Source organism: Oppia nitens, unplaced genomic scaffold (genome assembly GCF_028296485.1).
Source record: "Oppia nitens isolate AA-2021 unplaced genomic scaffold, nextdenovo-longstitch-racon4-pilon3 scaffold4_pilon_pilon_pilon, whole genome shotgun sequence".
Taxonomy (NCBI): domain Eukaryota; kingdom Metazoa; phylum Arthropoda; class Arachnida; order Sarcoptiformes; family Oppiidae; genus Oppia; species Oppia nitens.
The window spans coordinates 7537953-7556870 of NW_026533232.1; the positions used below are offsets into that span (position 1 = coordinate 7537953).

An 18918-nucleotide genomic window follows, 5' to 3' on the forward strand; every position below is an offset into this window, starting at 1 on the left:
ATGAATACACCCATATTTTGAATACAAAAAAAGTTAACTTTAATTTGTAATAAATCTTCAAATATATACTTAATAATATATAAAACACTTTTTTTGACGGAAAAGTTTTTAATTTTTTTTATTGTTTTTATATTATATTTTATTATTACATTTGTGACAACTAATTCTTACATAATTAATGATTTTGTTATAAATAATTTTTTTATAATCATTTGTTAATCTAACAATAAATTCCTGCAATATAATTAAAAAAATTTAGATAAAAAATTATTTACTTAATTTTTTAATTTAAAAACATATTTTTTTATTATTAAAAAATACTTTAAATTTTGTGGGCATTTAAAATAACTAATAATGTTTATTATAATTTATATTGTGTAATATATATATATATATATATATATATATATATATATATATAACTTTATTATGATTATTAGGTCAAATAACCAAATTAAGTAAGCTTTGACTTTTGATAATCGCTTTTTTGGTATAAAACTCAATAAATAATTATTTTACACATGACTTAATAGCTATTTAACATCCATTTAAAATATGGTTGTCTTATTTTATTATTAAAATCTTTTATAAATAGAAAATAATTTTATTTAAAAAAAACTCATTTATTGTCTTTTAAATACCCAATTGTATTGTATTACCGATTTTTCTGTCTGTCATTTAATATATGGTTTATATCACATATATTTCCGATAAAAATATCTGACATTTAATTTTAATATAAATATAATAAAATATTATTTTATTTATTTCAGTACTGAGTGGGTGTTTAGTCTCTATGATCTAAATTATGATCTATTTTTTATTTATTTTATTTGTGTTACACATGTGAAGGGAATTATGCTTTAAGGGTATTAAATACAAAAATATTATTTTCATTATATTTATTAAACATTAATATAATAAACATAAATATTATGAAACTTCCAGTTTATTGTAAACTGTTTAAATAAAACGTATTTTACAAATCATCAAAATTGAGTTTTTTAGAAATTTATTTTATTGTAAATCTCTTTTTAACTGTCATTAAATTTATTATTAACAGTCAATATAATTTATAATTTATATATATATCGTAATTGTATTTTTAACAATAAAAGTTCTAAAATATATAAATATCTTTATATTTTTAGAAAAAATCACAAATCATTATTTGTATTAATCTATAGGATTAACAAATTGAAAGAAATTATTATTTATAACTTGAGTTTTAATGCAATGTATTAATAATATAAAGTATGTATTTATTACAATACAGTCAATAATCTTCGGGAAATTCTTTGGCATAAATCAAATCATTTACTTAATATAATTGTTTATCTGATTAACTCTTCAAAAAATAATACTTATTTGACATAAATTTATTGCTTTCACTTTATTAATTTATTTTATATTTTGATAATTTCTATGAATTATACGTTTACATCAAAACAAATGTCAAATCAAACAATAAATATTTTTAATTTTTTGTTGTTAAAAAAATTCATGTTTTGATTTTTAATTTAAACTAATTTATGGCATTTTGTGTGAAAGACCAAATGCAACACAATTTAATTTGTCTATTTATTTGTTACATTGTAGTAATAATTTTTTATTTTTTACAAATAAAATTTACTATTTATTAAAAGTTCAAAATTTCATGAGTTAATAATAAAATTATTTAAATAAATCAGTGAAAATTTACATAATTATGATCAAACATTCTTTATCTCATTCATTATCATAGGTAGACATCAATTATTCAGATTATAATCAAAATAACAACTTTTAATACAACAACCCATTAATCTAAATGTTTTCTCATTTGTGTATTTTGTTTTAGCAAAACTAATATTATAATTAATTTTTATAAATATTAGAAAAATATTTCTTAATTATTTTCTTCCAGTCAGTCAAATATGCAAACAAACAAACATTACTGTAGTTTACAATGACATATACAATATTATATGTTTATAATTATTGTAAAAAATACTATTTATGGATTATTCATTTGAAAAAACAATTTCTCAATTTAAAAAAAATGTTAATTATATGTATGAATAAATTTATAAAGTTGTTGTACAGCAATTAATGCTTTTTGTTTCACTTGAAAAATAAATTATAAATAAATATTTTTATTTTATAAAAAAGTTAAATTACTTTTTAAGAAGCAAATTATGGCCATAAATATATTTGTTAAATAGTTTTACATTTAGTTTAGTTGTAATTAAATACTTATAATTTAGATGTATTATTATTTTAGATATTTCAAAATATTATTATAGTAATAATTTGCATATTTAATTAAATATATTTGGCTAAATTATAATTATTTAATTGACATTCATCGATATAACTGAATAATTGGTAAATACTATATTATTAATAATTGATATTTAATTACAATATATTAATTTTAATTAAAAGAATTTTTAAAATTAAAATTTTCAAACCAAAATCCAATGCCAATTAAACAATTTAGTTAATTACATATAAAAATAAGTTAGTGTTAATAATTTATATTAGAGATAAACTAAATTTTCGTGTATTTATGCAATCAATAATCATAAATGATATTAAGTTGCAAAAAATTAGCATTTATTGCCCAATATTATAATATCAAAACAAGTCGTGACTAATTTATTATTTATATATTATATATTTTATGTGAAATTAAAATTAATGCATCAATATTTATAGTTTAATTGCTAAGACTATTATAAATACTATTGTTATTAAAAATATTTTATTTATAGGCCAAAACACTAAAGTCCTAATATTTGGATTATGAGATTTAATTTATAATAAGTTTAACACTACTTATTATTTTATTTAAATTCTCAGTGAATTATGTTTAAAATATATCAATTTGTATGTCACTAAAAAATATAATTGTCTTTTTAAAAATTTCTCTCCATAAATGTTATTACTTAATGTATTTATTAATATAATGACTTATTTTATAATTATACGTTTTGTCAATTAGCAAAACCTTATGAAATGCAAACATATAGTTTTTTATTTACCATATCATACGGTATAATGAATATATGATACTATAAATATTGTTCACAAAATGTGAATGTTATTTATAGTATTGTGAAGAAAAACATAAAAAACAAATTGTTGTTCACATATTTGTTAGTCCTGTTTATTGTATGTAATACCCGATCATTCACCTAAAAATATAAACCCTATGTCAGGGTTAGCGGTGAGGAAATTGAAATCATATGATAAATAACATTATCTCTCTCTCTCTCTCTCTCTCTCTCTCTCTCATAAAAATCAAATGTTTGAAAATATTATTAGACAAACATTTAAATCAATTTCAAATAATTTTTTCTTTTTAGAAAAATATTTGATACAATGTTTTATTTATTGTTTGGTCCATAAATGTATCATCAATACAATGTCATTGATTGAATAATTTGATACTAAATGACAATAATAAAAAATAATAATAATTTTATCTATTATCACACCTTTCACTCAACTGTTCTGACATTTTTTGAAAAATATTTCTATTCTTTCCCTTTTATTTTCTATTTACAATCAAAAAAAGTATAGCAAAAAATATTTGATTTTTTAAAATTTCAAACTTTAGAGAGAAAGAGAAAGAAATAAAAAGAGAGAGAGAGAGAGAGATTCAGATATTTGCTTAAAGAGAGGGTTCAAACTCCCCTTTTATGAAGTGTTACCCCAAAGGCTCATGAAATGAATCATTTGTGCAAAAAATATATATAAGTAACGCATTGAATATAATTATAACTCTTGTAGAAGAAGAAGAAGGAAGACATGTAAGACATGTCGTCTTTTGCCTGAAAATAGTTGTTTTAAAAGCACACAAACCGTAGACAACAATCCTTTCCTTTTAATAGCAGTTGATTGCCATAAGCGTCAAAAACAAGAGGCCATTGAATCTATTTCACTATTATAAGTGCTTAATATTAATTTACTTTGAAAACAACAATAATATTTTGCTTATATCATATAAAGATTAAAATATTTTTTTAATAATGCTTTATATAAAAGTATAATCTAAACACTGTTTAATATTACTATAATTAAAGCTTCAAATTATAGCCACTTTGTTGCGGATATTTCGGAAGTTTTGTAAGGATCTGATTAACAAAATAGTTATGTTTTAAAAGACAACAATTTGTCAGCAATTTATCCATTTATCACAACAATAACTGCTTCTTAAGTGTCATAAATTTTTTAATAAAATTATAATAACTACTATTATTACACAAAAAAATCTACAATATATAATAAAAATGTTTTATAGCAATTTTTGGATACTACGTAATATATGATATAATAAATAAAATTAATAAAAAAAAGTTTATGTATAAAAGTTTATTATTGTATTTATTAAAAATGTACATTTTTTACAATATGCGTTTTTATATTTATTTAAAATTTACATTTGTATTAATTTTTTATAGAAAAATAAAAATTTAATGTACTAGAAATATAGTTTACTAATTATTTTGCTACAATACCTGTATAATATACAGTGTATATATACAGTATATATATATATATATAATATTGACAAATAATATTAAAAACAGTCTTCAAAATCGTGATTAAACATTTATATCATATAATAATGTTTACTTTTATCATGTAGTCTTGTACAATTAGTAAATCTTTTTTAATTTTTATATAAATATTATAATTTATGTTACTTATCTATAGAAATTTAGTATTACAAATACAATAGAATTATAAAATTATAGTTATCAATATATTGTGCAAAAAATATATGAAAATTTATTTCAAATTATACTCTAAAATTCACAACAATTTTATTAAAAGCTATTTGAAAAAATTTATTTTGAAATTACTGTGAATTATTGAATTATAATTTTGAAAATAAATTAATCTTATGAATAGATTTGAAAGACAAAAATAGGATACACTGGTCATTGAGATACCGGTGTTGGTCAGGGATGTGCCAAAATATTTAGGTCAGAATTAGTTCTAAAATTACTATAAGAGCTAACCACACATTTTTTTTGGAAAAATTATTAGATTTTGTAAATTTTCATGAGAAAATTTTAACAAAAAAAAATGCTATATATAGTATATAAATTTACTTAAAACATTAATGTATTTTGTAATCATAATAATTATAATTAGTTTATTTAGTAAAATCATAATAAAACTACAAATAACACAATAATAGATTTAGTCTTAAAATAGTGAAAATTATGGACTCGATTATTGACAATTACATTGAAACTAATGTTCACTTCATTTAAATATAGCCAAAAGGCATTGTTAGGCATTTCCAAGTTATAGCAAATATAACTATCGCTATAATACTGTATAACACAATCTCATAGCGTATATCATAGGATTTCACAAATTCATAGGAGAGGAGTACAGGGAATCCAGGTTTACATTGAAAAAAGAGATTCACTTAAATCAATGTATTATATCTATAATAAGTCGCCTGACGTTAGTCTAAAACTATTACTAACATTAAAATTTGAGTCAACATGTAGTGGCAAATCAACCGCCAAAACAATGTCTGAAAAGTCTGAAAAAATTAGGTTTTTTTAGATTCAAATATTTTTATAAATCAACAAAATTATCTTAACTTTTTGCAACAAATTTTTATAATTATATTACTTATCTTAATTTGTAATAAATTATTTCATGCAACTTACTTTAATTTATCATTTCATTTTTTAAAAATATTATATATAAATAAAAATATGAAAAATTTAATTTATGTCATTTTTTGTATTAAATAATAAAATAATTTAATAATCAATAATTTAATTTAAACTTTTAATTACTTTAATTATGAACCTGAAATTATCAATAAAATTAATTTTTCTCAAAATAATATATTTATAAACGAGAGTAAATTTCGTTTAACTAAATACAACTTAATTAAACAAATAATTAGTTATTTTTAAAAGTGTAATAATTTGAAATCAAGTTAAAAATTGCTACAAACGTAAAATGCAAATAAAGAATAAATTAGATATAATTCAGATAATATAAAATAATTTACAAAACATTACATAATATTTATATTTATATATATATATTGATAATCCATTTTGAAAAGTTATGATTCACTATAAGTTAGTTAATGTATAGCATCACAGCAAACGCCTCGAAGGCATTCAAAACGTTTACATACATTCAGTGCTTTGTTTTTATATTATATTTCATTATTAAAACTTAAAAAATAGAAAAGTTATTCAATAAATGAGTGCAATGTTTTAATACTAAAAGCAGAGATGTCTTAAATTTATTTATTTTTTTATATATTTATTTTGTTTAACGTAGTATTCAATTGCATATACAGTTTATTTATTTTTTAAAATAAAAGACTTCCTTACGGGTGGATAATACTGTAAAGACACTGAGTGTTAACATTATATATCAAATTAACTGATTTTATACATAATGTAAATTTATATAAATTACATATTAAATGTTAAATACTATATTTTCTAGTGCCGGCTTAATCGTCATTATGTTGAATAACTTGTAATTATAAGCTATTAACAGATTTAGTGATCAAACCGTCATTATATTGGAGAAAAAACATAACTCAAGAATAAAAATATTATTCATTGAATTGTTAATTATTTTATTTTTATTAATATTAAGTCATAAAACTAAAAATATAAGTATAAAATCCATTGAAATGTATTTCAATAAATAACTCAATTTTTATTATTAGTAAACAAATTCTTTTATATTAATCATATTTTATATAAACAAATATAAGACAAACCTGATTAACAAATGCATCAATTGGTGATCATATGATTGTCTCCAATGTTTGATTGTTTTTTCTTCCACTTTATTGTCTTCACTTTCATTTAGTGAATCCAATGGCAAAAAAGTCATGCATTTGCTGTTGTATTACAAGAAATAATTGTTGTCTGAAAAAAGTATTGACTCTTTTCTTAACCAAAAAGTTGTTTTTAGTGTTTGAAAACGTGAAGAGACACCGACTCTCCTCTCGAAGAGCTGTGGGTTAAGAGACTTCAATAGCACAGTCAGTGTTAGGGATGAAACCTTTTGTTGCAATAAACCTGTAGTACATGTCATGTATATATCACAACTGATTTTCAGGTTTACCTAAACAAAGTACAGGAGTTTTGCGGCATCTCTTGGCTCCCTTTTCTATGTATAAAATAAGTATATTTATACAAATAAATATTTTTTATATATAATTATATCAATATATGAAAAATAAATTAAATGATTTCAATTTAATATACAATTTATCTTTTGTTTTATTTTTTTGATCAAATAATTTTTCAATTGAAACATTGAATTTTCAATTATAATAATTTAACTAATAAATGAAAATCACATTCATTTAGACAAATGTTACTTAATATACATTTTTTATAAAACATTCAAACAGTCGTCAATTCACTTGTCTATTCAAATTTGATTTGTTGTATTTATTTACTAAAATTATATTAATTTATATCATTTAATTTAAATAATTATGATTAAAATTACTGTAGAGATTGTATTTGTTTTACAATAACATGAATATTCTGAGGATAAACTTAAAAAACAGTTCAATATTTAATTATATATTACTTAAATGTTTTACAATTAATTTATGTTGTTTTCAATTTGTCATATTTTTGAAACATATTTATCTATCGTTAATTGTATTTAAATATAGTAAATAAAAATAATGAGTTTTTGTTTGGTTATTAATATCCAATAAAATTATTATTATTATTGATACTGGAATTAATAAAAAAAATTGCTAATCAAGAAAACTTTGTTATATTCTGAGAAAAATGTATATATAATAGTTTAACATAAATTTCATTAATATATTCATTATTAATAATATGTAACTATTTATTAACTATACTTTTTATATTTAATATATATTATTAAAGTAAAATAATCTCTGGTTTTCATAAAATTTATATATATATTTTATATATGTTTAAATATATATTTATTTTCCACAAATGGCAGCAAACATTTTATTGTCTGTAATTGACTATTTAAAAAATTAACATTTTGGGAATTTTTCCGTTAATATAGCATTATAATTCGTTAAAAATAAAATATTTTTATATATGTACGTTTATAATATATATATGTATTTGAAAATAATGAAATAATTAATGACAACTTAAAATATTGAAAAATAAAATTATAAATTCTCTTAAAAAAATTAATAATAAAAATGATTTCTTTACACTTTTTCTTTCAAATGTCAATACAAATGATTTGATACAATGTTTCAATCATATGTCGCAAATGGTTTGAGTAATGATTTTTTGTTTTTTTCCATTTATAATTAAATACTGTTTCAATCGGTCAACATTTTTATCAATAATAAAAACATTATACATGTCTAATCAATCGGAATCATATTTTGTTTCATCAATTTATATTTAGTTTTATGTATAATAGATACTGTATATATATATATATATATATATATATATATATATATATATATATATATATGTATTTTATTATGTTGTATGTATAATATATTTATATAATATATGTAGAGTATGTTTTTTGTATATAATTATAAAACAATTCAATAAACAAATGGTATATTATATAAACAAGTGATGGATTTTTTGGAGGCCTTCCGAAAGTTTTTTTTTATTAGAGAAGCAAACAATTCATCCAATTATGATATTTTAGATAATAACCGCTTTCTTCATCAGTCATTCTTCATTCAGTAGTTACCATAATTTGGATGCCATGGACTCGGGAGGACTTCCAATGGGTTGATCCAATAGATTGTGTCGATTCACAATAACAGACAATATATTATTTTTTAAATAACAAATATTTTTTTCATAGTCTTTGTGAGCACCGAAACCCCAATAAATATAACATTATATCAAAAATCTTGTAATTTCACTAATTAATATCAATATTTGTTTTGATCAAAACGTTGCGTAAAAAACAAAGTATTGTCTCAAAACTTAATAAATTATTTATCATTTAATTGTTTAGTCTCTAAAAGTAATTACAATCAATCATCACATTGTCCTATAAGGGCCTTTCATTTTAAGATATTGTATGACAAGTGATGGCCCGCCGTTAACAATGTCGGTAGGGATTTGAGATAACGGACAGTTCTCTATACTCATTATTTGGAGATTTGCACAGAGAGCCAATTCAAATGGAAGGTTATGTAGGTTTGGGTTGTCATTTATATACAAAGATTCCAAGCTTTCTAATGTACCTAAAATATTGCAAATTATCAATCAATTAGTCAATAATATTAAATTCAATACTAAATTTTAAATAAAAAATACCAATTTCTTCGGGAATTGAACTCAAATTGTTTTCACCAACACTTAAATACGTCAGTTTAGATAAGTGTCCGATAGCTCGGGGAAGAGCTGACAATTGGTTGCTTTGAACAATAAGTTTCTGGATCTCTCGCAAAAATCCTAAATTTAAATATAATTAATAATTTTAATTGTAAAAATGTAAATATCTTGAGAGGACAGACCTATTTCATTAGGAAGGCCTTCTAATTTGTTTTCTTCTAAGTCAAGTATCCTAAGTTTGCGCAGTTGGCCGATAGTGGCCGGCAGTCGACGCAAATTGTTATTACTTAAAATGAGAACTTCTAAGTTCTCCAAGTGTTGAATATCTTCGGGAATTTTGGTCAATTGATTTGTGCCCAGATTTAGCTCAACCATCTGAGTCCACGAACCGATGTCCAGCGGTAGTGATGTCAACTGATTGTCTTTCATATTAAGTTTGGTCAGATTGGATGCCCGCGAAAATATGCCGAAAGGAATCTTATTGATCTTATTGTGCTCCATGTTTATAGACTATAATTAAAATCAATTTATATTTATTATATGAATAATTTTTCTAATTTAATTATCATATAAATTATAATTATTAAATAATTGAATAACTATTACTCACGTAGACATTACAGAACTGGGAGGGCCCACCCACTGGATATGATATGAATTGATTACGTGATAACGTGAGTGTTGTCAAATTGGAGAGACTAGATAACAGGCCCTCTGGCAACTGGCACAGGGAGTTATTCTCGACATTGAATTCAGTCAAATTGATACAATTGCTTAGTGACTTCGGGATTGACATCAAACGATTGTATCTATCATTTGTTAATCAATTTGTAATTATTTTCATAATTAGCGCACTATTTATTTTTTATAATAAATATAATTTATCATTGATGGCTCATCAAATTTATCATTTTTCTATTATATTATTACATATATATTTTTTATATAATATGATAGATAATTATTTAAATTCTTTACAGTCTTTATATTCAAAATAATAAAATACTCAAATCAATGATTTAATATTAAATAATAAGTTATAACAAACATTTCTGTAATTATATATAGCATACTCTCAAAGACAAAATCAAGTCCCACTCTTTGCGGGTTAATATATCGAAAACTATATTTACAAATTTAATCTAATTTGGCTAAAATAAAGAAAAACTTCACAAAAATTACCATAAAATTATCAAATAATTATTTTTAATAGCTTTGAAATCATATGAAAATGAAATGTGAAATTAGATTATAATCAATGACTTGTATTGACCACCAAATTAACACTTAAGTGGATTCCATAGGACACGACATTCATTCAACAAAAATCATAGTCTAATTTATCCAACAAATATCGAGACCAATGGAATATACATTAGTGTAAATCTGGTTGAATACAATTCAAACATTAATTTCAAAACTAATCATGATCATTTCTTAGTGGTAAATTTATGATAAATTTTTGGGCAATTTTTTACTATTTTTATTAAAATTATGATATAATTTGAAAATATTGTTTTCGATGATACAAATGATGTCTATTTTAAATACAAAAATATTTTATGAAATATGTATGATTACATATGGTTAATATACTGCTGTATATATCGTATATATAAATTTATATATATATATATATATTGTATATATATGCATTTATAGTTCAATACAATTTAAGTAATATAATGTGTGCTAACTAGTTATTACAGGTTATAATAATAATAATAAATAATTGATCCAAAATCAAGAAAACAATGTATAAAATATAGTAATTCTTTACTTGTATAACGCCTCTGAAATTGTTTCAAAATCTTATTATCATTAAATATGTCAGTATTAGTACTAACAGCCACTGAATTATTACAGTATTGTTTGAAAAAATATTTTATTGTTTAAAAAAATATTTTGTAATTTGTATAAAACAATTAATTTGTACATTTAATCGACTCGACTAAACAGTATATAAAAATCCAATAACCAAATACCTGAATAAAAATGCAATTTAATATCAATATATTGCACTAATATAATATTTAACTATATAAACAAGTACAGTATAAACTTATCAATAATATATATATATATATATATATATATATATATATATATATATATATATATATTTAGTCATAATTTTAGCTATAAATAAATACAACTCGTGTTTTATTTTGAACCAATTACATTGTTTTCAATTGCTTTATGATTAAGTTAAATAATTAGGATATATTAATCTATAATACAGGAGCACAATCCATAATTTAAAAATACTATACAGAAGTTATTACATAATTTATTTTTTTTAATAATAATAGTAAACAATTTCATAATTCTCTATGTATTACTGTATTAGTTAATGTAAATCAATATATGAAATATGACAACAATTATAAATGAATGTATAATAAAATGTAAATTCTTAGTTAACATTGAAATATCAATTAGTTTTTTGTTGAGAAATGGCTCAACAAATGTGGCGAAGATTGCGCACAGATTGTCATACAGTGGTATATATGAGTGATATTTATATCTAATCCATTTCACTCTATATCAGACAATCATCTGACAAGAGTGGGAGGCGTGGATGCATTTTTAAGTCATATAAATACATACTAAATACTCATTTTTATTTTTTCTGGGACTAAATTATTGACTGAACTTCATAAGTAAAGCACCGGAGATTATCATAATATTATGCAATAAAAAGCCATTTAAAGATAACTATAACATCACAAGCATTTTAGATATGATTTTTGATTATATAGATGCGATTTAAGTCAGTAAAGGCATCAAATAGTGTTATATAAAACATCAGAGTAACCATACCTGAGTCCTAATCGTGTCAAACTCGCCAATTGGCCTATAGTTTCGGGAATATCTACCAATTCATTGTGCTGTACATCTAATGTCGTCAATTGTACACAATTTCCAATTTCTATATTTTCCATAAGAATCATTGTATATGTATTCAGAAATCAAATAAACAAAACAAAAATAGAGGAAAGGGGTGTATAATCATTGTATTAAACAACTGATCGTACCTAATGGCAAGTGCTCTAAATGGTTGTTGGAAGCATCAAGAGTGACCAGTTGTGTGAGTTTGCCCACACCTCCCGGCAACTCCTTTAGTCTGTTTTCTCTAAGACTGAGCATCGTTAGGTTCTGTAGATAACAATAATAACAACAATATGGTAATCCATTATTAACAGAGTATATGTATATATTATAGCTTATTAAGTAATAATTAATTCAATTTTATTACTTTTGCTATTATTATTATATTATAATAAACAATATATTTATCATTAGCCTTACCGTTAAGTTTGCTATATTTTCACCGACTATTTTGATGCGATTAAAGCGCAAGTGAAGAGTGGTTAGTGAAGTCAGTCTATAAACCACATCAGGAATCTAATGATAACGATATCGACAATTATGGTATCAATTCAACTATTTTTTTGGATTAATTTCAATATCACAATAGATATAAACCTCATTGAGTTTGTTGTGTCTGAGATCAAGCACTTTAAGCACTTTAAGATTAGCCAAAGTGTCGGGCAAACTGGTCAATGAGTTTTCGTTGACGGCTAACATCTGTAAGTTCACTAAATGGCCGATTTCTGGCGGAAGAGTTACTAATTTGTTTTGATATAAATAAAACTCAACTAAATGTGTCAGTTCTTTGACAGACGAGGGAAGAGTCGTTAGACTACACTTTGTGAGATCCAGTCGTGTCGACTGTTCATCTTTGCATCGCTGAAACTCTTTGTCGACATCGAGATCTGTTTGTAATGAATGCTTCTTACGTATTGTAGGTTTGGGTCCTTTTTGTCCCGGATGGTGGATAGTCACCTGTTTTGGTCGCACAGACAACTCTCCTCCCACTGTCGACCCTTTCTTTTCCTATATCACATCACATCACAAAAAACGTGTGCTTTTAGTTACAATTAATATCATATATAAATCATTAATAAAGCACACAGTGGTCGCCATCGGACCAAAAATCAAGTCTTAAATCGTAACGTTAAGTCTAAGGCATTAAAATTAGGATTTTTTGTTGCTTTTCAAACAAACCTTTGCTTTCATCAGCGATTGAAAACAATTGTGTAATAAAGACTCCATATTTACAGACTATTAACAAACAACTAATAAAATTAATAATAATATTTTGAAATTTGAGTTGAAATTAACGTTAAACTAAATTAATTTAATCATTTAATTAGCTGTAGTAAACATAATGCAAAAGTAATGCATTAAACAACTTTCATATATTATTATTATCAATGCGTTTAATAAATCAAATAATCAATTTGTTAACTCATTTCAAGTATAGTTTTTTTCTCTCAATCTTTTAGGCCCAACATTATGGGTGCATATTATTGTATATTAATCTTCAATATTAAGTGGAAAAATATGAATAATTTTTAGTTTTTTTTTTAAAACTAATTAAACAAATAACTCATTTTTAAAAATTGTATGGACTTTAGAGTACAACTATTAGTAATGTATTTATTGATAAGCAATTTATATTCATGTAATTACTTGAAAACAACAAACTAATTATGAGTTTGAAAGCAACAAATATATAGTAGTAATAAACAGTAATAAATGCTATAAAATGCTATACTTTTGCAAAATAGTTGCAAATCATAACTATTTGAAAATTATTTAAAAAATTGTTGAAAAATGCCTTAATTTTGTAATTGTTTTGATTATATAATAATAATAAAATGTGATTAAAAACTTGTAACATAAGTGTTAATACAAATATAATTATTTCAATTGGTTTATCATTTGATTGTAATGTTATGTAAATTGTTTGATACATACTTTCGGGTAGTCTTTGCTGGTCGACGGCTGATCATAGGGACTGTGCGGTCCCTCCTCAGTGCCACTGCCAGCACCTGTACGCTCGGGGACGGCCATCAAAGAGGATCCGGCTTCCGATTCGGGTGAACTCGGGCTTATGCTGGGACTTACAACGGCCGGCGCCGACACTTCACTGGATGGCTGTTGACTGTTAGCACTAATGGCAGGTTCGGTGTGCGGGTGAGGCTCTTTGTGGGTGTGCTTCTCAGGCTTTTGTTTGGTATATTTCCTCATAACTACACTGACTGGTTGTCCCACACTTTGCTGACCACATAAATAATGGACACAATTGGATAGTCATTCACTTTGTATATTAGTTACTATTTTTTGAAAAAGTTATGGACTTTTTTTTAGATGGATGTTCACCACAATTGACACGATATATACACGATATATACAGTACTGTATCATATCATCACATATAACAGTGTCTATGTATGTATAGTATGTATGTATGACTACTCCGGTACCCAACAGTGCTGTTCACTACTGTTTACATTCAATAGGCATTCAACACATATATATACTGTATATATGTATGCGTAAACCAAAACAAATTCAATTCATTGCATGCATATAATTGAAACATAGATTGCATATAGATTTTATATAATATATATATACATAACAAGTGTAATGTGTATAATAAATGTCATTCAATATAGGCCACGCCTACATAGCATTCAACATTAAAACATTGCGCGCATGTGTTTTAATCAGTGTCATTGTGTGTTATTGAAAATATTGTAAGTCTATGTTTTTATTTTAGTGCTTTTTTTGTTTAGTTATAATATATAATACTAAATAATATATTATAGTCAATAAAAGTACCAAAAAGTGAATAAACAGTTGCAATAAATGCCTAAATAGTCTATACAAACCTGTGTCCATATATTATGTTCATATTATTAAATTAATTATAAGTTAATAAAATTGATTTAAAATCAATTAAGACTAATACACCAATAGATTAGCAAATAATTGAATTAACAATTGATAAATAAAATAATTAAACAAAACTTGAAATACTTTAAATATAAGAAATATTATTAAAAATTGTGAATCAAATAGTTTTGACAGTTTTTGGTTATATCACTACAAGTAATGTAAGTTAAGGTTATATCAAATATTGAGACACATGTTTGTGTTGTGCTTTACGTTTATAATCAAACACTAACTATACATACAATGGAATGCAATCATTAAAGACTGCTATTAGACATAAACACATATTTTTTTATAATAACTAAGAATTTTATTTTTAGTTATGATATCTAAATAAATTGCATCAAAAATATTATTTTAGCTAAAGTTATCTCTTTTTTTACACAACACATGCAATCAAATATTTTGATTTACAATTACATATTTAATAGATTATGCATTATTTTTCAGACAATTCTCATATTATTATTGTTTGCAATGTAATTATCAATGCGCTGCGGATACCTTATGCAAAATACTACTAATTTATGTCAATTAGCATATTTGCAATCAAAAAAGTTTAACAAATAGTTTATTTAAAAAAAAAACTATTGAATATCAAACTGTAGTCAATTTTTTCTATTGTAAATTACAATTTGTATAACAAATCAAACATCTTTATTATGTGTTACCCAAGAAGTCATATTAACATATAATTTGAGATCTAATTTATATAATTAATATAATATATTTTTATAAAATTAAGTTTATCAAAAGTTTATAATTTCTATGTTAATCAAATAAGATGTATATAAAAATGCAATTATTAATTTATACATAAAATCTCATATTTTAATCTTTTTTTTAAATGCATATAAAATTTAAGATAAGACATGAAATTCTTAGTTATTGTGGAAGTGTTTAGTAATGAGAATATTAAGAAATGTAAATAAGAATTGAATTATTGGGTGCACTGTGTGTTTGTATCACTAGTGTATGTATGTGTGTATGTGTGTGTGTGTGTGTGTGTGTGTCTGTATGTATGTATGTGTCTGTGCTCTAAACATAATGTTTAAGTCCCGAGAAAACCCCTTTTGCTGTTGGCCTACATTTGAAGCGATGCCCGGGAATAATAGACATAAATTGTTTGTATATATGAGCTCATAGTCACACACTTACACACACACACACACACACACACACACACAGCTCTATCGATCCGATTCTGGGCTCATATTTGTGTCATAACACACACACACACACCAGTGATTACATAGTGTGAGTGAATGAGAGAGTGAATGAGTTTGTATGTGTGTGTATGTTATGACACAATTGTGAGCCCAGAATCGGATCGATAGAGCTGTGTGTGTGTGAGTGAGTGAGTGAGTGAGTGAATGTGTGTTTGTGTGTAAGTGTGTGACTATGAGCTCATATATACAAACAATTTATGTCTATTATTCCCGGGCATCGCTTCAAATGTAGGCCAACAGCAAAAGGGGTTTTCTCGGGACATAAACACTATGTTTAGAGTATAGACACATACACTAGAAATTTAATACATTTTCGATATACATATCAATTGAATTTATAAAATTAATGAACAAAATAGTCGGAAATGCATTTTCGACAATAACTACTCTTTGCATTAAATTTGGACACAAATATTTCAATTGCATCCATCATTTCTTGGGACGCATCTATTGATATAATCATTTTCATCAATTGATAAAAGCACCGGTATGTTAGCACACATAGGTATGAAATCTCAAAATAAAAATTAATGGATATTCAAAATGTATGATATAAATGCAAAATTACAATAGTTTTAAAAATTATTGAAACACGTGTCCTTGCATTTGAAATCATAATAAATAGATTTGAAGATAAATGACTGCTTATTATAAAAAACAAAATTATAAATGCATTCAAAATTAAAGTGTCACAGAATATTGTTTTTCTGTTAACTTAAAAAATTGTAATCAATAATAATTGCATTGATTTGTGCAAAAATTATAAAATTTTTTATCTTAATCAAAATTTAAGATAATTATCTAAATTAAGATTTTTAATTATTTTTTATATAATAATAGATAAAATTTGAGCATTATTTTGAAGTATAAATAAGTTTGCAAATTATATTCAACAGAAATTTATTATATATAAAAATTTATTAAAAGTAACAGAAAAACAATATACCTTTTATAACACTTAATTTGTAAGCTATTAGAATTTTGATTTTTGAATGAGCAAGGTCATTTATCACAAACACTTTAATGTGTATGCAATTTATATACTATATATACTGTATATATAAGTATATACCTATATATACTATACACATAGATAAATATTATTTATATTTAGGAAGTGAATAACTAAAAATTCAAATACTATATCTATTTTTGTTACTACAAAAAAAATTCTTAATAAATAATACTTACTTTAATATTGTGCAAATTTATTAAAATTTAATTATTAATATATTTTTAATATATTGCAAAAATCATAAATAAGTTTTGCTATCAATTATTAAAAAAAAAGATAAAGCAATCAAATATAGCAATATTCAGATTAAGTGTTTTGTTGTCATTTTTGTCGTAACACTTGAAAAATAATTAAAAAATGCTAATACAGTACACTAACACTTCATGTTTTTGGTTTAATAATTGATTTTTTTCAAATAGTCATTGAAATGTTTATTTTACAAAAAATATGGCTTTCAAATAATTTAAATTTAAAATTAAATTAATTATAATTTGTTTAAATACAGTAAGCATTCAATAATTTGCAATTATTTATATAACTATCTCCGAAATAAAATTAAATCAATAAATCATAAATTAATTTTTTAATACAAATACAATAAAATAAATGAAAAACACATTTTATATTATTGTTTATATGAATGTGTGAAACAATTTTTAAAGTGCTATCTTTAACTAATGAAATTACGGAAAAATGATATCTATTATAACTATAATAATAATAATACATAATATACGATATAATAATGAAAATTAATTATTATTAATTATAAATGAAATAATTATTATAACTATAATTATATAAAAAGATTTTTAATATAATATAATATAATTCCTAATAATATAATATAGATTTTTTATAACAGATTTTATAACAGTTTTTGTGTGAAATAAGCGATCGCTTAACAAACAAAGCGATGGCTTTCCAATAATAATCATTATAATATAATATAATATAATATATAATAATATAATATATAATATAATAATTAATATGCCATTCATTTTTATAGTCATCATTACAGAGAAATCTTTGTTTGTCTTTAAGCTTTACAATTAAATATTTGGTATAATTATCATTTCATAAACATTTTCATATAATAATAATAATGTCTTTTCCATCAAACGATTCCAACAAATAATAAGACAATCATTTGTATAATCATTTTTAAAGAACTGTTTCATTTTGTATGTGTTTGTCTAACAATTAAATTTTGCAAAAATAAAAATACATTTAATATTAATATAATATATATATTTAATTTAATTTATATAATATATCTGTCATCTATATATTTTGTATTGTTGTGTATTTTGTTACATAAAGTTTTTGTTTATATCACTAGTTTCTGGTTTTTTACATTAATATAATTTTTAATGCCTTTCCCAAGATGTGGACAATAGGCGCACCGGTAATTGTGTAGACATTTGAAACAACATTAATATAATAATAATTATTATTAATACAGTAATAAGCTTATAATAATAATAATAATAATAATAATAATAATAATAATAAAATACAATATAAAGCTATAAAT

At 22.9% G+C, this 18918-nt stretch overlaps 2 protein-coding genes across 3 annotated transcripts in view; both read right to left on the bottom strand.

Annotated features, from left to right (window-relative positions):
* Nucleotides 1-7066, bottom strand: part of LOC128960659 (uncharacterized) — a 35518-nt gene extending 28452 nt beyond the window's left edge. The window contains exon 1 of the mRNA XM_054306798.1: nt 6770-7066. The gene's annotated coding sequence lies outside the window, so the exon portion shown is untranslated. The remainder of the gene's footprint in view (nt 1-6769) is intronic.
* A 1450-nt stretch (nt 7067-8516) lies between these two features.
* On the bottom strand, nt 8517-14684 carry LOC128960521 (leucine-rich repeat protein soc-2 homolog). 2 transcript variants are annotated; one of them, XM_054306623.1, is made up of 9 exons: nt 14151-14684; nt 12813-13223; nt 12636-12731; nt 12362-12482; nt 12147-12255; nt 9934-10132; nt 9506-9833; nt 9306-9443; nt 8517-9232 (listed from the first exon to the last, which is right to left on the bottom strand). In XM_054306623.1, exons 1-9 carry the CDS (start codon nt 14421-14423, stop codon nt 9027-9029), a joined length of 1881 nt encoding a protein of 626 aa, XP_054162598.1. In that variant the 5' UTR covers nt 14424-14684; the 3' UTR covers nt 8517-9026. The 2 variants fall into 2 exon arrangements, with proteins under 2 accessions (XP_054162598.1, XP_054162599.1); XM_054306624.1 differs by lacking the exon at nt 14151-14684 and adding an exon at nt 13395-13703.
* Nucleotides 14685-18918: the final 4234 nt, after the last annotated feature.